Source organism: Bidens hawaiensis, unplaced genomic scaffold (assembly GCF_021521415.1).
Source record: "Bidens hawaiensis isolate Kalapana, Puna unplaced genomic scaffold, B.hawaiensis_p1.1 tig00009479_1, whole genome shotgun sequence".
NCBI classification, from domain to species: Eukaryota; Viridiplantae; Streptophyta; class Magnoliopsida; order Asterales; family Asteraceae; genus Bidens; species Bidens hawaiensis.
Window position 1 is genome coordinate 464,897 of NW_027491704.1, and position 24,210 is coordinate 489,106.

Here is a 24,210-nt window from a genome sequence, read left to right on the forward strand (position 1 = left end):
AAAAATATAACTTTGTTAAGTTATTTTTAATGGGGGGCAACTTTTTTAAATTTGGGACCGCCAGCAGTGATAAAATGAATAGGGATTATTATCGGGCAATACCAGTTAATAGGGATTATTAAAATCCAATAAACATTTTCTTTTTAATATTTTAGCGAACATAATTTTAAACTTTGTGATATTTGATGAGTTAAATAAAAGATTTTAAGAAAAGCAAATAAATTTATTTAGAAAATTCATAATTAATTTCATATTAAATTTCAATGGTTAAGGATAAAATAAATCCATAGTTAAATAATAGATATCCACAATTAAATTTATATTAGATATCTACAAATATAAATTTTTAATATTATCATTTAATGAGTAAACTTGGTTATTGTTTTTGTGCTCTGTTCATATTTGCAATTTCAGTCTAAAAGGTTAAAATTTGTTTTCTTCTCGTCTATAGAATTTCATTTTTGTTGTAATTTTCGTCCATCTGTCGGCTCCGATCCGGCACCCTTGGCTGCGTCAATGGAGTGGTGGTTGCGAGCCGTCTGTGGAGGTAAAAGGACAAAAGTAACCATATGCATGCATGTTACTTGTTCAGATCGAATGTGTATTTAACAATTTTGTAGAATATTTATTGATTTCATTTGTTGTATTTTTAGGTTGTATCTTCATGGATTACATACAGTTGTTTGACTTGTTTAATTTGAAGGCTGTCAAGACTTTTTGGCTTGGATTTAAAGCTCTTTGTTTGCTGTTTCTTTGATTACAGTTCTTTTGAGTTATTGACTTCAATTAAAAGTTCTTTGTTTGCTGTTTGTAATATTTTTGGATTCCAAATTTACGAATTAAAGCTCTTATGCGTTTGGTAAATCATTGTGGTCGCCAGAAGTTCATTAAATACCAATTTTGTTGATTTGGGGTATGGACTGAAAACTAGGACTACTTACAGTTGTGATAGAGAGCCTGGCTTTTCTTTTCTTTTCCTTTTTTTTTGGATTTTTTGTTTTTTATACTAATTGTAGCAAAGGAATTACAGTTCTTTGATGTTAAATTACATAATTTATACAAAATCTGCCAATTACTTTGAACCCGCAAACATAAGTTATTGCTAGACATAAATGCAGTTTGGTTGACAGCAGCTCTTATGAATCAATTTGGTTGATTACGGCTATGATGATCATGTATTTGAGCCTATGGTGATAGTTGGGTTGGGTTCCAATTCGGAACTTTTGGTGGGGTTTGAAATATCGTGATTGCTGTCTACTGTTGTCAGGATCCAATTCGGAACCCTTGGTGGTGGTCGAAATACCGTTGGCTACTGGAATTGATCGCCCGGCAGCGCGGGGTTCAAAATACTTGTTTAAATAAAATCTTAACAAACATATTTATATATCTATATACTATTATATAATATACGAGTGAAGGGCAAACTAAGACAATGGATTTTTAAGGTTTTTACAATTGTTTAAGCAAATGGTTTAAGATTAAAGAGAGACAAAGTGGTCATTTGTAACACAAATATCACATTTCTTTCATATTTTACCAATATAGATACAATCTTGTTTCCTCTACTTTAATCAAGTTTATGTAAATTTAAAGAATAGTTACAAATTCAACCTCTATCTTTTACCTATCTATTCTTTTTAGTTTCACTTTTAACCCAACTTCCCCTATGATTTTTAAACGGTCATAAATTTTTTGTACGTTAATATTTTTTTTAAAAAAATTACACCATAAAAACGAACATTTTATTCTCTTTAATTTGAGTATGGTATTACCATAGTTTGTTTAAGTTATAAAAATAACATTTTATGTATAGGTGTTCGTGATCCGGTTTTGATGGTTTTGAATTAAACTGTGAGCCAAATCGTTAGTAATGGTATTTTGTTATCGAAAACTGAAACCGTACCGTTGAGAATTGAAACCAACCAAACCGAATCATTACCAACGATTTGGTTTGTACTTCGATAATAAATTGAGTTTAAAATAAGAATTATTAATCTACATATACCGGCAAACGATTTCACGGTTTCAAATAACGCCCATAAATCTATACGTGATTTTTAAATTCTGTGTTTCCCGCTACATCGCGCGGGCACCCGTGTAGTAGACTAAATATGTGATGGTCAATGATGGTCCTTTTTTAAATTATATGAAAGTGGGTTGGGAAGTTTTCATCAAAACGTTAAACATGTGAACTATTCTAGTGGAGTCCAAAAAACTATCCGGCGTGTAGAGAAATTAGTGGTGGAGTAAAAGATTTCAATTTATGCAGCTGCATTTAAAATAATTTTAATAAAAAAAAACAAAAGCACTCAAACTTTGTATATAAACAACACAAACGGAACCCGCTAAGTGCAACCTCCAACTGTTCAATATTGCAAGTTCCTGTAACTCAAGTGAAGAAGAATTAAGATGGCATCCATCTCCACTCCCATTCCTACCTCCTCACCGTCCTTCTCTCTGCTCCAAAAACCAATGAGCACCAACTACGGTTCTCCGGTTCTTCGTATGTTAAGATAATTAAAATAATTATAAGTAATGAGTATACGATTATACCATGGTTATATATAATTAACAAAAAAGTAGTTAATCTTGATCAGGTTTGCCACTGATGAGCAAGACGGCAAGAGTGAGATACTCCGTGAAATGCAAGCCCGCTGCCACATCCACTGACGGTGAAAAAATTATTGTTGAAGGTAATTATGTACACATACCAGTGACTATCTCTTCTAATTCTTTTAAGTTATTCCATGTGATTAATTTGAACAAAATACCGTGTTTTAATTAATTAATACAGGAAAGAACTCATGGCCGGAGCTTGTAGGGGAAAAAGGAGAAGTGGCGAAGGTTACAATTGAGAAAGAGAATTGAAGAAACACTAACCGGACCCCGGACAGATTACTGGTAACCTGGGGGTTAGATAGATGTTTCCCACGAGGGGTTAGACCCTGAGAAGATGGTTCTTCTGATAACCTGCAAAACAGACACCGTGAGCTTGTCACTGAGAAGGGGGGGGGTTCCTCCTTGTGACCACCCTCCGGCATGAGAATCAGACTAGATTGCTCTTTAAATATAAATGTATATTAAGAGATTGCTAGAGCAGATATCAGGTATAATATGATGATACAAGATAAGATGAGATGGTCATACCATTTGTGGTATTTATAGCCGAAGGTAGGTTTCCAAGGAGGTGTGGCCGGCTGCGACAGTATTTCTGTTCAACCAACAGTAGCCTACGCACATGCCCTGCTGGTAGTTGGTGGGTAGGCAGCGGCTGATAGCGACCAGGCCTGCTGTATACTATTACTTTTCCACCAACTGCCGGCTACGCACGTGGTATGACAAGAGTTGGTGAGTAGGCAGCGGCTAATAGTGACATACAGTACAGGAGCATGCTGCTCGCCATACTGTTGTCAATAAGCTGTCGTATCTTTAGTCAGATCTTTTTCCCATACCTCGTCAGGTACAGTACAGAAGATCTTCCTGTATCGTACGGACTGGCTTATTTGGGCGGGAGTATTCCCCCTCCCGCCCTTGTGCGGGATTGTTCCCGGCTTCGCTCGTTCCTTCAGGTGACACTGAGTGATTGAGAGCTAAGTGCCTTGTGCGTGTAGCCTTGCTGCGCAAGTGGCCTTCCCTGATGGCTTGTATCCGAGGCTGCGGGGACAGGCGGAGTCCTTCACCATTGGGAGGCATTTCCTGCGGGACCAGCTTGCGTACTGCGCGTAAGGACGTCACGTCTCTGAGCATGGTTGGTCCTGCGGATCCAGTTGGTTTCTGCGCAGACGTTCCTCTTCAAGGTGAGTCTTGCGGGTCCAACTGGACTCTGCTGGGACCTACCTCTTCAAGTCCCCCCAGTCCAATGTTCTTCTCATGAGTGTTTAATAAAGTGAGGTGAACTTTTGGACTTTAGCAAAGGGTTTTGAAAAGGGTTTTTTAAGGTTTTCCACGGGGATTCCTCCCGCGGAAGTCCTTGTCACTTGCAGAAATTCCCGAGTTTCCTGCTTGGTCTTTGGGTATGATGCGGGTAGGCTGTAACCTCCTCGCAAGTCAGGAGCGTTGAGTCCCACTTGTGTGGATTCTCCATGAGGTTTTGGTAGTTTTGAACATAGTGATCAATTATGTTAAAACCACCAATTCCATCCTGGAGCTTCAAACAACGTAGTTCTCGACGTTCCCGCTATGCGGGGATGTTATTTCCGTTTCCGCAAGCATTGCCCAGAAGATCCTTCTTGGTTTCAATTCCCAGCGGAGCGCTAGGTATGTGAATGGTTTTGCCTTAACACTGTACCAGCGCTCGTCTTACGGTTACTTTACTTCCAAGGTATTCCTGGCGTCAATTCCCTGCGGGTGCTAGGTATGTGAAGGGTTTTGCCTTTACACTGTACCCGCACCCGTCTTATAGTTACTTGGTTGCCGAGGTATACTTGGCTTCAATTCCCTGCGGGTGCTAGGTATGTGAAGGGTTTTTCCTTAACACTGTACCCGCATCCGTCTTACGGTTACTTGTTCGCCAAGGTTAGGGGTATTTTCCCGCTTACTTTTGAATCTTTTTGAATTTTGAATTTTGAAATTCGAAGAGTTGGTGGAAAGATAAGAACAGTCCAAAACTCTGAAACGTCGTGCGACGGTTTCTTCTGACTGTGTCAGATCGTGCAGGAAGTTATGGTGACGTGACAGTACATGGTCATTCCAGACGCTTTTTCAGGCGCGTTGGCGCGATTTTTTGAGCGCGTGGCCGCGAAATTAATGGTACGCGTCCTGTCAACAGCTGTTGCCAGCTTTCTTTTTGCCACGTGTCATAGTTTCATTGCACCTTCGATTTCTCTCTCCTCCGCATTAAATTCATCGCATTAATTGCGATTAGTATATAAAGGGGGAGAGGGTTCTTTGTAATCCACACTTTCACTCTTCTCTTCATCTTCTTAGCGATTTCCGGCAAATACTCACCTTTTCAGGCCAGCATTTTCCCGAAATCGTTTTCTTCTTTCTGCAAGATGTCTTAACGTGATCATGAGTCTACAGCTGATGACAAGAGTACTGCTGGCGAGTGCCAGTGTGCTCTGCCCGGCTATCTGTACCGGTATGTTGTCAGGAAGTTCATGCTCGAGTCTCTCGAGCCTGAGTTTCCTGAACCCCATCAGACCGTGTATGATGCCCCCAGAGGCAAGATCGGGGTTTATGCAGCATTCTTTGTTTATGGGAATCTTAAGTTCCCATTGACAAAGTTTGTTTACCGTGTCCTTGAGAGGCACGGTGTTCATTTGACCGAGTTGCACCCCATGGCGATCGCCAAGATTCGCCATTTCGAGTGGGTGTGCCGGATTTTGGGCGTTGAGCCCTATGTCGACCGCCTGATGACCTTCTACACTTGGAGGTGCATCCAGGGGTGGTATACCCTGACAACCCGAATCAAGGGTTTAAAGATCTGCGCGACCGAGCGCAGTCTTCGCGCGTGGAAGAGGGAGTTCTTCTTCATATCCGCCCGCGCCATCCCCATTGCCATGAAATTCAAGAACGGGCAGGCACTTCCCAGCCTTCACGCCTCCAGCTACCAGGAGGCGGAATGGTTTGCGAAGATATCTCGGGTCCAATCTCCGGTTTACCGGTTTGCGGAGTCCGGGATGGTGATGCTGGGGATGAGCCGGGTGTGGAAGGAGGCTGATGCGCGCAAGATTCCGATCGTCCTCGAATACGGTTCGAACTCTGTTCCTTACGGTATGCCTTTTTCCCTTTTGTTTATTTTGGATTTCTTCTAACTTTTTTCCTGTTTATTTCAGAGGGGAACGACCTGCAGTCGCTCCTTAACCCGCGGGAGGCTGACGGTCCCGCTCGGATGGGTACTCGCGCTCTAGACGAGAACGAGTTGCCCATCCTCGAACAAACTGCGGATCGGTTCGTGGAGGTCTATCCGCTAGGCCATGAAATCCTTAGCGCCTGTCGGCCAGGTAAGGCGCTCTTCGACCCTCGACCCCTCAATGTTGAAACCTCTGCTGGAATTCCTCTAATCGTATGTTCTGATGAGGAATCCGCAGATGGTCCTCCGTTGGTGCGGAAGAAGAAGGCTGCCGGCGGGAAGGGGAAGGAGAAGGTGGCCTCCACAGCCGATCCAGCGCCTCGGTCTGACTCGGAGACCGAGAGCGAAGAGGTGGCGGGGAATCCCGGTGGTGACAAGATCACCATTCCGGAGGCTGTGACAACTGTCACCAAAGAGCCCAGGATGACAACGGTGACCGGCGTGAAGAGGCCGGCTCCATCGGGTTCATCCCCGCTCGTCCGTACTTTCAGGCTCAAGAAAACCCGTAAGTACAAATTTCCTTTAGCTTTTATCTTCATAGCTTAATCCTTAGTCTTTTAACACTTTTCTTCTTTACGCAGGCGTGGATGTTGGCGCATTCCAGGGTGAAGGGCCGAGTAGTACCTCTCCGCCAATGACGGTAGGCTTGGTCAGCCTACCTGAGGCGTCGACCCAGGCGCCTGCGCCTGCTTCCGCTGGATCAGTTGCTCACTCCTTTGAGCCGACTGTTCCAGCCGAGATGACGTCACCGCCGGCTGTGAGTGCGATTTTTACAGCATCATTCACCGAGCCGGCGGTTACTATTGCTGCGGATTCTGCGGCAGCGACCGCTGCGGCGACCATGGCAGCTGCTACCATGCCCCCGCCATCGGCAACGACGGCCGGTCCATCAGGTACGCGTGGGGCTTCCCGCCAATCTTTGCCACCTTCCCATCTGCCTGACCTCTTGGATGGATTTCCTTTGGGTTCAGGTGATGGGTTCGGCGGCTATCGGCCTGTTATTGACCCTACAGGTGCGTAGGGTTCCTTTGGCCCTTTTTTCTATATTTTATCATCTTTTCCTAACTGCTTTGTGTTGTTTTTTTTTGTTTTTTTTTTTTGCAGTGTCGGATTCCAATGAAGTGTATGTTCCACGATGGAACATTCGCCGAGGAACAACCCTTCGCACCCCTGTGGAGTGCGTGGAATGGGCTCGTCACGCTGCTCCCAGTGGTGCGTTGGGGGAAGCCATGGCTAGCTACCAGGAGGGTAGGCTAAGCAATGAGCTTCGGGTTCTCCTAGCCCGGATGCAGCCGCGCGTCGAGCTGCTTTGTCGTGAAAACGACAAGTTAAAAGCAGCTCGCGCTAAAGAACAAGCTCAGGCGCGGGCTATCCGGGAGGAGAACCAAAAACTTACCGCAGTGGCTGCGGAGAAGGAGAAGGCCTTCAAGGCCCTCGAGGTTGAAGTTCAGGCTCGACTCGAGGCCCGTTCCAAGGCTGCCCAAGCTGTTAATGAACAGCTTCGGCTGGCTAAGGAGACTGCGAGGAACGCAACCGAGAGGGCCACCAAGGCTGAAGCTGTTGCTGAGCCTCTACGCGTGGAGAATGAAGAGCTTAAAGCCAAATTAGAGGCTCTCCAACAGGCTCATGATGCCTTGGCGATGGAAGACGCCAAGAAGCTCCAGGAGATCTTGGACCAGAGGGGGGTGCTTGACCATACTGAGCGGAAGCTAAAGGGCGTCGAAGAGGCTGCGGCTAAAGAAGTGTTGCTTGCCAACCTCAACAAGAATGAAGCCGAACGCGCCCGTAACGAAGCTCAAGCTGCCCTCCAAGAAGCTCTGGTTGCCAAGGAATGGCTTCTTCGAGAAGCGTTGTCTCAGGTATGTTTTCATGTCTTTACGCTTTTCTTTGCAAATAGAAAAGGTGTTGACACTTGTATATTTTCCTTTGTAGGTTGTGCATCGGGTCTTCTCAGAGACATCTTACGACGATGCTATGAGCGCAGCCCTCAACGCTTCTCACGAGGATGGGGAACGGGCCGGCTTCCTGTTTGGTCTAGGGTTCGTTGAGAAAGGCGTCCCGCCTTCCAACTTCCCTTTATACAATGTGGATACTGAAGCTATATATGACCAAGCAGTAAATCAATACGCCGCCTTCCCGCATCCGGTGGTGGAGAAGGTAAACGAAGTTGCTGCTGCTGATGATGGGCTAGCTATCCTCAAAGCTTTCCTTGAACTGCCACGCTCCACTGATGGGGCTGGTCCAAGTGGAAGTGGCCCTGAAGCCTGATCCTGAAGATCCCTTCCCGCTGCTAGGATAGATTTTGATTGTATAGATTTACTTTCTTGAAGGCGGGTAGTTACCCTGCCATTCTTGTAATGAATCTTTGTGAAATATAAATCTTTGTGCGGGTAAGACCGCTTCTTTTATTGGATTCCTTGCTTTGTAAACGTTGTATGACTTGCATACTTTAGTTTAAATTAGCAATTTTCCAAGTGTTTAGAATAAGTTAACCTTTGAATGTGGTAGATAAGTGTGAAGTTTTGCTTCCTCTTCCGTGATTGTGCGGGTAGGACCGTCACTTGCACGTAGTAGGATGGCTAAACTCTACCATCTGACCTGCGTGTAGGTTTTCCTCATCTTTTTCTGAGGATAAGTTAACCTTTGAACGTGGTAGTAATAGGTGTGAAGTTTTGCTTCCTCTTTCGTGATTGTGCGGGTAGGACCGTCACTTGCACGTAGTGGGATGGCTAAACTTTACCCATATCTTACCTGCGTGTAGGTTTTCCTCATCCTTTTGAGGATAAGTTAACCTTTGAACGTGGTAGATAATAGGTGTGAAGTTTTGCTTCCTCTTTCGTGATTGTGCGGGTAGGACCGTCACTTGCACGTAGTAGGATGGCTAAACTTTACCCATATCTTACCTGCGTGTAGGTTTTCCTTATCCTTTTGAGGATAAGTTAACCTTTGAACGTGGTAGATAATAGGTGTGAAGTTTTGCTTCCTCTTTCGTGATTGTGCGGGTAGGACCGTCACTTGCACGTAGTAGGATGGCTAAACTTTACCCATATCTTACCTGCGTGTAGGTTTTCCTTATCCTTTTTTAGGAATTTTGTTTTGAAACGTTCGACGCGCGGTTGTCAATAGGTTGGTGTTCAGTTCCCTTTTTCATGATTCATGTGGATAGACCGGCACTTTCATTTAATGGGACTGAACTTTTCCCCTTCGACTGACCTGCGTGAAGGTTTGTCGTTTTTTGGGTTTATGCGGGTTTTGCCGCCTTCCCCACGCAAACGACTTTCCACGTATTTATGCGGTGAAAACCGACATATCCGTGTTAAATAAATTAACCGTTCGACGCGCGGTTGTCAATAGGTTAGTGTTCAGTTCCCTTTTTCATGATTCATGCGGATAGACCGGCACTTTCATTTAATGGGAGGACTGAACTTTTCCCCTTCGACTGACCTGCGTGAAGGTTTGTCGTTTTTTGGGTTTATGCGGGTTTTGCCGCCTTCCCCACGCAACGACTTTCCACGTATTTATGCGGTGAAAACCGGCATATCCGTGTTGATAGTTCATAAAAATGTAAAATCATCAGCGTCAATGTTTTAAGGAGAATCGTTTCCATTAGAAGTGGCTCTTGGCCTTTTCTTTACAAATTTGGAATTGATTTACATGCAAACTGTGTAAATGAGCTCCCTTCCATGTTGTCGGGATGGGAGTGCCATCGAGCCGATACGCACCTGGTTCGGGATCTCGTTCTTTACGCAGCATGTAGTCTTCACATTGAAGCTGGAATTTTATTAGTGTTTTCCCCAGCTGGGGTTCTACACGCATCAGCCTGCTCAGCGTTCATTGCGCCACGAGGTGCGCGAGCGTCCCATCTCTGACGAATGCTTCGACCATGTCCTTTACGTCTATGCATTCTTCGGTGTTGTGGCCTTTTGTCCTGTGAAAGTCACAGTATTTGCTCCGATCAGCATTGTGACGATGTCGTATTATTTGAGGCTTTGGCCATGGGAGCTCCTCGGTGGCGAATATCTCGGTGACGCTTTTGGTGAGCGGCGTCCATCTGGAGTTCTTGTTTGTATGTACATTATCCATTCCGCCCAACCGATGTTGCAAGCCGGATGAGGTGTCAAAGTTTACCCTCGACTGCCAGATGCCTAGCTTTCGCTTTTTGTTTAATCGGGCGGTAAGGACGTTGTCTTCTCTTGTTTTTTGGGTGTAGAGGTTTGTGCTCTGCGGGAGATCTCTACCCAGTTGCTTCTCCGTTTCAGCAAAGCGTTTTGCTGCTGTCATGATGGCATCCCATGTGGATGGCATGCCATCTTTACCTGTTAAGGTGCGGATGAGCTTTGGGTCGTTCGAGCCCTGGATAAAGGCAGCGCGAACAAGATCTTCGCTAATGTTACCCAGACTTAGCTTCTTCGAGTTGAAGCGAGTGATGAAATCTAGCAAAGATTCGTCTTTTTCTCGAATGCACTTGAGGATTGTCCATTGCTCCTCAGTATACTTTCTTTGCTGGCTGAAGTGTTGGCTAAACTTCTGTTGGAAGTCAGCCCAGTCGTAGATGTGGTTGACCGGTAGACGGTCGAACCACGCTCTAGCAGCCCCGATCAGTGTCATTTGGAACATGTAACACCATGTAGGTTCCGTCCAACTACTGACGGTTGCCCCCGCTATGAATCTGTTCAAATGATCATCGGGGTCAGAGATACCATCATATGTGCCTATGCTTGACATTTGTTTGGCACTTTTTGGGGCGATTGCTTCCGCAATGTCCCTTGCAAATTTGGACGTTCCCGCATTTGCAACGTTTGGTCTGAATGCTTTGGAGAAGTCACGTGTACTTCCTCCTGTGCTTTTTGGTTTGAAGGCTTGTCCAAAATGCCTTCTCGGTTGGGAGTCCGTTTCCTTACGCTTCCCTTTTGCCCTGTGGCGAGGGTTCGCGTCGGAGTCGGATTCCTTCGAGTCATCCTCCAAGTATTCGAATTCGTCGGTCTGTTGTACGGAACGCAAGCGTTCGTCCAACTCAGCCTGGAATTCCTTTTGTCGTGCCTCCGCCCATGCCTTAACTTCATCGAGAGTTTGGCGGGGGAGTCTTCGTTTCTCAAACTGGGTATCGGTGAATCCCAGTGAGCGATTATTTACTGCACTTGCCCCAGCTTGGGTAACTGGGGTAGTGTTCGTAAAATTTACTTCACTTGCCCCGGCTTGGGTAACCGGGGTAGTGTTTGTAAATACTGTGTTGCCGGTATTCCCCCCAGTAGCTGGGGTTGTGGTTACCGGAATTTCTTTAACCATCTTTGAAGTTTGAAAAAACTGGAGAAAAATAAAGTTCTAGCTTTATGCACGGATGGCGCCAATGAAGAAACACTAACCGGACCCCGGACAGATTACTGGTAACCTGGGGGTTAGATAGATGTTTCCCACGAGGGGTTAGACCCTGAGAAGATGGTTCTTCTGATAACCTGCAAAACAGACACCGTGAGCTTGTCACTGAGAAGGGGGGGTTCCTCCTTGTGACCACCCTCCGGCGTGAGAATCAGACTAGATTGCTCTTTAAATATAAATGTATATTAAGAGATTGCTAGAGCAGATATCAGGTATAATATGATGATACAAGATAAGATGAGATGGTCATACCATTTGTGGTATTTATAGCCGAAGGTAGGTTTCCAAGGAGGTGTGGCCGGCTGCGACAGTATTTCTGTTCAACCAACAGTAGCCTACGCACATGCCCTGCTGGTAGTTGGTGGGTAGGCAGCGGCTGATAGCGACCAGGCCTGCTGTATACTATTCCTTTTCCACCAACTGCCGGCTACGCACGTGGTATGACAAGAGTTGGTGAGTAGGCAGCGGCTAATAGTGACATACAGTACAGGAGCATGCTGCTCGCCATACTGTTGTCAATAAGCTGTCGTATCTTTAGTCAGATCTTTTTCCCATACCTCGTCAGGTACAGTACAGAAGATCTTCCTGTATCGTACGGACTGGCTTATTTGGGCGGGAGTATTCCCCCTCCCGCCCTTGTGCGGGATTGTTCCCGGCTTCGCTCGTTCCTTCAGGTGACACTGAGTGATTGAGAGCTAAGTGTCTTGTGCGTGTAGCCTTGCTGCGCGGGTGGCCTTCCCTGATGGCTTGTATCCGAGGCTGCGGGGACAGGCGGAGTCCTTCACCATTGGGAGGCATTTCCTGCGGGACCAGCTTGCGTACTGCGATTAAGGACGTCACGTCTCTGAGCATGGTTGGTCCTGCGGATCCAGTTGGTTTCTGCGCAGACGTTCCTCTTCAAGGTGAGTCTTGCGAGTCCAACTGGACTCTGCTGGGACCTACCTCTTCAAGAATCCACTTATTTATGCCGTGATATTGGGTGAAAATGATCCAATGATTTTAAACTATGTTAGCAACCGTGTGTGGGTTGTGGTGAATTCAGAGGGATTGGTGACTAGAACACCAGTCATTGGGTAGCTTATTGGCGTGATCATTGTATCAAACTTTATGAATAAATAAATGGTGTGTGCTTGTTTTACGTCTACTATTGTTTAAACTTTGTCATGTAAGAACTGTATTATGTACGAATGTTCTAATAAATAAAATGTTTGCATTTGACTAGATCTATCGATTATTTATGTAATAGCATGGTTCTTTTATTATTCATTTTCAGATATATATTAGCCGGTGTAAACACAAATTAATGGGACAGCCATATTAGTCCAAGGTGGTGGAGATCCAACAACTCGATATGGTCCGATATTAAAATATTAGAATTTACAATCTTTTGTCTCTAAATAAACAATGATATTATACTGGCACGCATTCATATAATTAAAAAGTAAAAATTGTCATGAACACATGACAATATGAGATGCTTACTAAGTTTCTAATGGAAACTTGAACAAAGGGCGACTGCTGTCAAACGTCCTTTTTATAGGTACCTGGGTTGAGGGATAGCTGCATGTAGGGGTGAGCAACTTAACCGCTATAATCGTTAACTGTCATAACCAAACCGATTTTAACTGCTAACCGACATAATCAATGGGTCGGTTTAATGAATTTTTGAAAACCGTCTAATACGGGCCGGTTTTGGTTATTGATAATTCCAAACCCGTCATAACCAAACCGATCCATTTATTTAACCAACAATATGTTTGGGATTAACTTTCACCAAAAATGTTGTCATATTGTACCATTTTTATGTTTTCGGTTCAACGTTAGTAATCGAATTAACTTGAACTTCATTGATGGATTATATAAAGTTGTTTTTTATAATATTTGTTATTAATGCTACCGAATATATATTTTGTTCGATTATGTTATTTCATATTTTTTAATATTTGGTACCAAACTTTTAGGCTCAATTACGTTGTCTTGGTTACGGTTAACCGCCCCATAACCGACTCGCTATAACCATCAAAACCAATTAATCGCAACCGCCATAACGGATCGGTTATGGTTATGGTTATCCATTAACCGACATATCGGTTATGGGTTTTGCGCAAAATCGTCCCAAACCGACCCATGCACACCCTAGCTGCATGTATTCAACGTGCTGCCTCCCCCCCTCGCGAAGGGTGACTACGGTATATAAAACCTCCTAACAAAACGTATAATTTTAACATATCTTATTTAAAAACTAACTAACAACTGTTAAATTAAATATAAGAGATCATTTACTTGGTTCAAATTCGGTAAGACAGCTCGTTAACATCTACAAACCCTAGCTTCTCGTTCAAATATGGAATATTCAACTCCTCGTTCAAACCTGGAAATTGGTAGTCCTACCACGATAATTTTTTTTTCTTCTACGTTGAAAATGGTACGTGAAAATAGCTCGGTAGTGATGTCTTAAAATATATGGCGAGGTTTATATAAGACGTAACATTTATAATTAAAAAAGATTGTAAATACAATTATTTATAACATTAAATAGGGACAAATTAATTTAAATTGAACTTACAGTTCACAAACTTATACATAAATATGCCCGCTTGACATTTGACTTAAAGATTATTCATAACGTTCAAACATTTAATTTCTTCAAAACATTGGGATGTTACATTCCACTTCTCGACTTGTGTTGAAACATATTCGTTTGGGGTTATTCGATTTTAACAAAATAAGGAACTATGATTTCTTAGTTGTTGACAGAGTTGTTCACGAACCAAGTCGAACCGAACGCGGGCTTGCTTATACTTGGTTTGGTTTGAAAGCGAGCCGAACCGAGTGGATTGAATTTTAAGAAATGAAGGATATTTTTATGCTTGAACTTGGTTTGGTTTGAAACCGAGCGGCTTGGTTTGGCTTGGTTTCGTACAAAGTTTTTAATTTTAAATTTCTAAAAGTAAAAATATCATTAATTCAAGACTTTCAACTTAAAATGTCTAAACTTCCAACTCTAAAATGTCTATAACTCAAAGTTAACAAGAAAATATATATAAAACGAGCATATAGAGTTTAAAATGAACTTTAAAGTCAATACAAAAGAGGGAAATTTTAAAAACTTTAAAAAATATTTTATTATATATGTATATATATATAATAAAAAATAATTCAAGCAAAAACGAACCGAACTGAATCGAGCGAGGCTTTGTTCGTGCTTGGTTTGTTTTCAAATCGGACCGAGCCAAATGACTCATTTTCAAACCAGACTGAACGGAGAGCATTTCGGACAGCCCTAGTTGTCGACAGACGAGAATCAATGAAATATTGTTTTAAACTTTGAATGTAATAAATAAATGGCATGTTGAAACATTATTTAATTTTCTGTATAAAATCAAAGTAGCTATTATAAATAGAAAGAGTATATTTGAAAGGTATGTATATATGAAATTCTCGTGCTAAAACCCTACAAGCCACTTTTGCTCTATAGGGGTGTTTGGGATTCCTTATTTGCATCTCCTTATACCTTATATAAGGAGGTTTTCATAAGTTATTCCATCCTAACTTATGAAAACTCATTTTTTCTTCTTTAAAAGGTTTAATAAGTTATATTAGCCAAACACTAGTTTATCTTATAAAAGTTAATAAGTTATAAGGAGGTAAAAATAAGGAAACCCAAACAACCCCTATATATTATCTAAATTGCTATAACCTTTTAATTTGAATATTACTAAATTCTATTAGCACTAACATTTTCATTACATATATTTAAGTTGGCAAATACTAGAAAAAATCAATGTACTTTTCAATTTTGCTTATAAAAGTCTTTCAACAATTTTTTGCATATTAAAATCCATCTGTATGTAATTTTTGAACAAAATTGTGAAATTTGTTTAAAATCAATTATATGAATGGTTCTTATGGTTTGACTATATTACATCTTTCGTCCCTCAAGTCTAAAAGGTTACAATTTTAGAGCTGTAGGTTGCATAAAGCAATAATCATAACAGTTTGCTTAAAGTAAATCCCTCTATATAATAAAAGAAAAACTTTTGGGCACTTGTCCTCCTCTCAACAGCTGTATACATGTGTCAATCGGAGAAGGCGTTTGCTGAGTGATGGTTGGGTAAAAGTTAGTTTATTTCATTTATTAATTAGTTAATTATAGTTAAATAATCGAATGAACATTGGTACTTCAAGCGTTGTTATGTGTTTTCAGGACATTGTAAGTTAAGGAGCTTAAACGAGCTAATTCAGAGCTATCCAGATGAAGATTAACCAAGCCTCGAGAAGATGGAAGTATGGGGAAACATGTATTGAGGGTTAAGAAGGATTCGGGAGAGGATTGGATGAGAAATATGAAGCCGAAGCGAAAACTGAACAAGATGGGTTACCAGAAAAGTGTGTTTTAGTAAAACGGGCATATCTTGGCCTAGAAAATGAGTTACGGAATCCACAATATACGAATTTCATGTTTCTCGACGAGAGGAATCTAAATTTGAAATCAGTTGCATCTTCGCGTATCGCGAAGATGCACCACATGGAAACTTCGCGATACGCGAAGATGCTCAAAGTCGGCTAAAGTTAGGTTTTTCACTATATAAACGATTTTTCGACCCTATTTTGGATATTACGACTTCCAGAGGCAGAAGAGGTGTTCTAGGGCGACTTTCATCCATCCCGAAGCTTCCGGTTTGTCCTACGATCGTATGTTTATCAAGATAAGTGCTTTAACGATTATGTCGATATCCGGCTAGTCGTGTGTGTTCGTTCTAGGCTAAGGTTTTGTGTGAAATACTGTTATGATCAGATTCTTATGCTTAATGATTATAGCTTGATTGATTTTATATGAATTTGTCTTACTTAATTAGTTATTTGGTTGATTAAAGTTTGTGTTTGCGATTATTGATTTGTGTAACGTTTGTTTGGTTGTTCATCAACATTTAGGGTTTAAGCTCTTGTGTCATTGAACTAGAATCATCAAACCTTATCATTGAGTTAGTTGTCCTAGACATAGATTTGACAATTGTGGAGTCCGGGTTCATTTGTGTCAACAATTCGGTTAGGGCATCGTTTGTCATCATAAATCAAACCATAGGACTAGCAATTATTATAAAAACCAAAGACTAAAGAATCTGTGATTGACGTATGGAACACATAACCCGAACCTAGAATGAATACTTTTTGTTAATATTGTCTACAAAGTTTTTCTAAGTAATCGTTTAGTTTAAGTAATCTTTTCTAAAAACCGCTTGACATCGTCTGTCCACTTTAGTTAATAATTAATTAGTTAAAAATATAAACTTGCACTGTAAGGCCCCGAACCCGGTAGCCCTACTTTATCGTCGGATTTACTCATAAACACAGTTCTTACAAATCAGAGTTCATTAAAACTTTCGCGGAATATAAAAACTTTCATGAAACGTTACAGCAATCCAAAACTTGCCTTAATTAAACATTCTTGTCTTTCAAAATAAACGTCAATTACATTAAAACATCTTGAGTCTTCAAATGCCAGTCTCCTATTCGCCCACCATGTGCCCGCTCAAGCTAGTTGTCTCATTCTACTCACCTGCGTGCATACTAAAAGTCAGCTACGCTGAGTGAGTTCTAGTTAATCGGACGCCATACAATACATACACATACATACATATCCGAAGATACATATCCATACCTAACTAGTTACCCTTCTGTTCTACATACATACTTACTACCATACATACATACATACATATCTACAATCACTAACCTCAGTCTACCGAGAGTACGTTCATAGTCCGCCGTCTATACCTGTACTCAAGGTCGTGAACACGTAAAAGGTCCGCAGTCCTTACCTATGTTCACCATTTATGGTACGTGCAAGGTCCGCAGTCCTTCCCTATACCATCCTACATCCACAACACGTACAAGGTCCACAGTCCTTCCCTATGTTGCAACCTAAACCATAGCACGTACGAGGTCCGCAGTCCTCCCCTATGCTACCACAATACAAATACAGCACGTATAAGGTCCACAGTCCTTTCCTATGCTGATGCCTATCTATAATACGTATAAGGTCCGCAGTCCTTAACTACGTTGTCGTCTATTATCTGTAACACGTATAAGGCCCACCGTCCCTATCTACGTTTACATCTATCATCTACATTACGTATAAGGCCCGCAGTCCTTAACTACGCCATCACCAACCGAGTCTATGTCCGACAGAAGCTAGAGGGATTTGCCATCCTAACTTACTATGTCGAACGTAGAACTCACATACCATTCGTGTACCTGTATACACATACTTCACATATACAATAATTACATTATAGCATAAGAACACTCTAGGCGTTCTTTACATCATTCATTTAACAACCATACCCCTTGTCGATACGTGCAATATCCAAAGATCGTTCACGCCCCGACAAGTATTCATTTGTAATGTTCATGCATCTTCGATATATAATATTCGTACCTTTATTTTTAACCTGACAGTACGCGCAATATCCGAAGATCGTTCGCGTACCGACAAGCAATCATTCATATCCATCACATATATCACATATGGCATACACTTATCACTTAGGATAAATGTATTAACAACACATCGAGTATGCACACAGCCCCGAAAACATAACAAGGAATGGGGCTAGAAACTCACCTGAATCCTGTTACGCTCTCCGTTAATCGTTATTCCCTTTTTGAGCTGTGCACGGCTAACTGTATAATATTTACATGTATCAATTAACTACTACTACTCATGTTGTATTTCTATCTTTATACAACCCACAACGAACGGGGGTCCGGGGATAGCGCCCCTGGCAGCGGGGTCTAGGGGCGGCAGCCCCTAGCAGGGTCCAAGGGGCAGAGCCCCTGGCTGGGGTCGAGCTGCCAGGTCAGCATGGAAAAATTTTATTTCCATTAACTGTCTTAACACATTTTCCATTAGGTTTTTAATTTATTTTCTAATCGAACTTGACTTTAGGCGAAGTTAAACCTTAGGCGAACTTAGCTTTAGGCGAAGTTAAACCTTATGCGAACTTAGCTTTAGGCGAAGTTAAACCTTAGGCGAACTTACCTTTAGGCGAAGTTAAACCTTAGGCGAACTTAGCTTTAAGCGAAGTTAAACCTTAGGCGAACTTAGCTTTAGGCGAAGTTAAACCTTAGGCGAACTTAGCTTTAGGCGAAGTTACCAGCTAGCCGAACTTGGCCGTAGGCGAAGTTAAGCTTTGAAGGCGAAGTTAAGCTTTGAAGGCGAAGTTACCAGTTTGCAGGCGAAGTTATCAGTTTGCAGGCGAAGTTGCCCAGTTCGCAGGCGAAGTTGCCCAGTTCAGCTACGGGTTTGGTTTTTATCAAGCATTTTGGCGATTTTAATACCCTTGTTATGGTTCGACATTACCCACTAACGTTCCCTAACCATTTCGTTCGTATATATATCCCGTATATACTATAAAGCTTGGATCTTTAAACTTAAGGACATTCAATAAAACATAAACTTTAAAGGTCAAGAACATACCTTTTGTGCTCGTTTGGATCTCGTTTAACTTGTTTAATCACAACTAATCGTTTACTCTCTCTCGGATCTTGCTCGTTTCTCTCCCTCGGCCGCCGGCCGTATATGGCGGTGTGTGGTGTGTGTGTGTTTTGGAGTGTGTAGAGATTATGATGGAAATGAAATGAGGGTTTAGGGTTTTAGGTTGGTTTAGGGGATATTTATATCCCTTAAAGCCCATGGACCTAAAGCCCATTCTCATTTATCCCATCTCAATTAATCTAAATCCATGATCCGTTCTTTACTCGATATTAATTAATTAATAACGCGAAATCACTAAACATAACTTTCTTTATTCAACATTATAAATTTTAGGATGTTACATGCACTTTCCTTGAGTCCTTGTGGAGATGACCTTACTTACCCGTACTAGTTATAGGTATTTAAGTCTTTAATTAACTGTTTTTGAGTAGACCGCAACAACCTACGTCACTGAGTTGGCAATCAAAGAGGTTGTACACATGCTTTGTTTTAATTCAAGTGCCGTAACGAAAGTTAAGAAAAATCAATCGAATGCCAATTTTGTAACTGTTTTTTTAGTTCTGATACCATAATGAACGTGACGGAAACCGACTAGATTTGCGTAGACTCACTTCCTCAACGTTCGGGATCAGCATTGCTCAAGTTTTACCAACGTCCGGGTTTTTCTGACTAACACCTCCCCGTTGCCCCCCCCCCTCAATTTTCATATTTTTTTGGTTTTAGTTCCAGTATCATAACGCATATAACCAAAGCCGATGGATTTTGTGTCAAATTAACGCTTGAACGTTTGGGACCAACGACGCTTATGTTTTATTACAGCCCCGGGTTTACCTATCTACCCGGCGCGTTACGCTGGGTAAAACACTAGTTGTACATATCAATTAATAATTATATATGTGTGTGTGTGTTATCAAAATTATATTAGTGAGTATTAGCGAGATGCTCGTTAAGACTCGCGAGCCTGCTCGAGCTCGATAAGTGATGCTCAAGCTTGAGCTCGTTTATTAAATGGACTTACTTTTAGGCTCGAGCTTGTTGCTTAATCATCGTTCCCGTTAAAGTTCGTTAAATGTTTCATTAGTTTATTATAGAATAGTTAAACTATGTTAGAAAGTTTTGTTAGTGTAGCTAGGGTGCAAAACGTAATTAGTTATACTTAGTATGTTAATATGTAAATATTGTAAACTATACCGATGGTTGCGTCGTTTTGGAACATGCGCATCGGTTCGAAGGTAACCGTCGTAAAGGGTGTAAATACCTATACGGCCACCAATATTGTAATTATCTACTTTCAATACAAAGTTCATAATACATAATTTCACATTAATTATTGTTTATATATTACTGTTGTGTTAATCGATCCTTGAGGCCTTCAATTGGTATCGCAGCATAAGGCTCTAAGAACCCTAATCCCTGCACAAATCAATGGTAGTATTTGATTTTGGTCATTGTAATCATTTCGCAAGTTCAAAATCGCTACCCTATATGGTGTCGAAAATCAAGAACAGCTTCAATTTCTAGACTGTGAATTCATACAAGAAGAACATGATAACATGGGGTGTTATTTCAATTGCCAATCGACAGAATAACTGCATAATTGCAAATCCAACCGTGGGTGATTTATCTAAAAGGTTAAGCAACATAAGAGCTCAATTTAAAGGTTCTTGGTTCCAATCTCAAAAATAAGATACCTGTAAGGAAATTGCTAAATTCATTTATGAAAAAGTTTTTCTATCAATCATGGTGTCTATCGAGAAATATTTAGACATTGACAAAATTCCATTTGAAGAAGCAATAGGAAGAACAATAGCCTTTGAAGAACGCCTAAAAAATAAAGACAAACTAGAAGATGATATCAAAGACGTAGTCATCCTAACCGTTGACATCATGGAAGATGTCGTGGTAATAGAAACCAAGACAAAGATCAAGGAAGAGAACATTTTAAAGAAGAAAGAGAATGAAGAAATATGAGCATCGGAAACAAAGACAAAAGTGATTTCAAGTGCTATGAATGTAATGAATATGATCATTTGCAAATGAATGTCCAAAGTGGAAAACCAAAGAAAAAGATAAAGATCCGGAGACTCATATCATACATAGTTTATGTAAAATTTCGGGTTTTACCATATTCTTTATTTTTTTCATTTTATCGATTTGCGAACCTTATTTGGATCTTAATTCTTAATAATATGATGCATTTATAAGTATTTAAGTTTTCCATGTTCATTTTATACCCTTTATATTTCATAGGATGTTCATTTCTTATTTTGTGCATAAAAGATTCAATATTTAGCCAATTATCAAACTACAAGGATCAAAACAATCAAAATTCAAAATCCTACCCTCTTGGTGCTAGGGCGCCGTGCGACGGCAGCCATACCTTGTGGCCGCACGGCGCTATGAGACGTCTGCACAGATTCTTTTCTTGTTACACATTCCTAGTTCGTTTTTTTAGCATGTAAATCGCTTATTTTTGGCATAAATCGAGTAAATTAAGGTCCAAGTAAAGGAATATAACTAATATATATGTCCAAGTTCATTTCTTATTGATCAAGCATGAAGTTTTACTGATATTATATTGATTTTGTCATTAATTTCATATTCGGTTGCTTAAACGAGCATATTAACCATAATTGGTTCGGTTTAGCAATTCCTATATAAACAACTCATTATAACCTGCCACAAACTTTACCTAAACCCTAAGAGGGCATCTCCAGCCGTCACTCTCCTCTGTCCCTAATAAAATCCTTCGGTTTTTGCATTGTTGTTGAAGATACAAGCATAAACGTTTGACTTTGTTTATTCCTCAACCTTTGACTCTTCGTTTTGGTTGATTCTTCCACTTTCCGGGCAAATTGTAAACTGAGTAATTGTTCATTCATATTCCCTAGTCAATATTTCTGATATTGAAGGCCAAAACAGTCAACAAGTTTGACTTTACGTTTTCTCACACTTCTGGTCAAAACCAATGTTCGGTACAGAAGAATTTTATTCTCATAACGAAATTTTAAGGCTACCGACCAAAACCTGTTCGCTGTTCGGATTCTGGTCAGTACCGACTCGTTTAAATATTATATTTGACATAACCGGAGTTCTACTTATCCATTTGGATTGATTCCAACGGTAACGAGTTTGTTTTTACTTGTAGTTTCTTATCTCAAAGTGTCAGGTTCTGTTGGTTTATCTCGTTTGACGCGTTAACGGGCGACTTGCATATTTTTGTTCTTATTTATTATACTTGCCTATTAATTAAGGTGAGTTTTGTCATTACCCTATTTTACCATGTTTTCAAACGTTTTGGAGATGTATGCGTACTTATTAGTATTTCTTATTATATATATCTTAAACTAGCAAACATGACGTTGTGTGTGATTAATCGAATATACTTGCTACATGATTACTTGTTTACTTTTACGCATTCGGAGAGGTCTAACATATTCTCCTTATAGTATGATCATATGACCGTTATAGTAACCGGCGCCCGATTCGCTTGGAAATGGTCAATTGACACTTTACTTGCTCATGGTTTGGTTATATTTACCGCAATTTATTACGTTTTGCTTATCTTATATATATATATATATATATATATATATATATAAATATGAAAGATAAATCTCACTCAACTTTATGTTGACAACTCTATTTTGTTTTTTACACATATGCAGATTTTCGCTTAAGTTGAAGATTGAAGTTTGGATACCTAGACGAGACCTTAGGGTTTATTAAAAGACAATTTATTTTTAAGTTATTACTTGGATTATTTATCTTATTTGGATGATGTGTGCTTTTGAATGAAATAATCAATTTAATAGTTATTGTCAACTTTATTTTATGATAGTTACCTTTGAGCTGTGAACAATCATGCTCACGCCCCGGCATTTCCGTCTTAGGTTGGATTTGACAGTTTAACTACACTATCATGAAGACAAAACAACTTGGGTTGAAGATCGAGATTAATGAGGTGATTGTTGGTTAATCATCGATCTCGTTAAATATTTTCGTTAGTTTATTATATAATAGTTAAACTTTGTTAGAAAGTTCAGTTAACGTAGTTAGGGTGTAAAATGTAATTATATAGTTGCGGTTTGTATCTTAATATGTAAATATTGTAAAATATACTGGTGGTCGCGTCATTTAGGAACAGACCGGTTAAAATTGCATACCAGTGTATCAAAACCTATGGCCACTGTCGTTGTAATTATCCATTTTCAAGACAAAGTTCATGATACAAAATCGTTATAAATTAATTATTGGTGATTGCGTATTATCATTGTCAGTGGCGGATCCTGAACATATAGTTTGGATGGGCCCAAAATTCACAAGACCCAAATTTTTTCCCTACTTCTAAGTTTTAGGGTCGGGTCAAACAATAATTCCAAACCTTAACCTGCCAAATTGGAAGAAATACAACATGGTGAAATATGAATTGTCGAACCTAGTCGTTATTTACTTCTGTTGACTATTTCGATTAATCGATTTTACTCCCACACAAGTCAGTTTTGAACCTTAGGCCTCAGTAGACAGCGGCAATGCCCAACCAATCGATTAATCGATTTCACAGCCAAACGATTTCACCAATACACCTACTTACTTCCAACTTCTCTTCTGACTTATGTGTCGAAACGCACAAGTCACTAAGTCACACAGTGGCCAGAGTACATTGGAAACTCCGTTTGTTGTTGTGTTCGAGCATCGACTAGATGGTAGGGTTGGATTTTTGGCTTAATATTTATTTTTTTGTTTAAAATTTATTTGGGCTAGGCCTTGGGCTTGGTCTTATGGAGTTTTATTTCTTAGCATTTCTTTATCTTTACATTTATTTCGTAAACGATTTCTCGTTCTTCGGCTTTAGACAAACTTGGCTGTGCCAGACTCAACTAATATGGATGGGCCAAACTCAAATAGCTTGGCTGTGCCGAACTCCATACATGTATATATATTTTTCATTTTTTCGGAAAAAATACATTACTGAGCGAAAAACATGATGGGGCCACGGCCCACTTTGGCCCAAAGAAAGATCCGCCAATGATCGCTGTGTTAATCGATCCTTGAGGCCTTCAGAGCTAGGGCTCAGGCTCTTTTAAGCTCGGCTCGATTAAGATTTTTCACGAGTTGATCTCGTAAGATAACTTGATTATAACCATCATTTCTTTAGCAATTCTGTTATTTTAAAATTTGCTCATAACACAAGTAGCATCAACATTTGCAATTAATGATCATTAAATTTTCATTTAAAGGACAAACCTACTTAACAAAGAATGCAATGTCTTGGCGAGTTAAGGTGAAATACTACAGGACACAAAGAAAGCTATAACAAAATGTAGGATCTACAACGAGTTTATCTTGCATCGAAAGTTTGGTTTTAATATCTGTCGAACTACTGCAAGGCTTGCACGTGACCACTTTGGCGTGTGCACAAATATCTTGAGCAATTGCAGTTTATGAGAGAAACAAGTTAGATGTAGCGAGTGGCAACAATACCAAGAAAGAAGGATTAATTATGTCCACAGTTAGTTTAGAAAAATCAGCATAAAGA

At 40.6% G+C, this 24,210-nt stretch overlaps 1 protein-coding gene across 2 annotated transcripts in view; it reads left to right on the plus strand.

Moving 5' to 3' along the window:
- Positions 1–2,369: 2,369 nt before the first annotated feature.
- The window catches only part of LOC143532573 (glu S.griseus protease inhibitor-like), a 74,627-nt gene continuing 52,786 nt past the window's right edge, over positions 2,370–24,210 (plus strand). Inside the window, exons 1-2 of one of the 2 annotated variants that reach the window (XM_077027594.1) lie at positions 2,370–2,503; positions 2,598–2,693. In XM_077027594.1, coding sequence (XP_076883709.1) covers positions 2,410–2,503; positions 2,598–2,693 — 190 coding nt within the window. In that variant the 5' untranslated portion in view covers positions 2,370–2,409. Of the gene's footprint in view, positions 2,504–2,597; positions 2,694–2,794; positions 2,866–24,210 lie in introns of those variants that run through there. The other variant, XR_013135200.1, reaches the window with a different exon arrangement.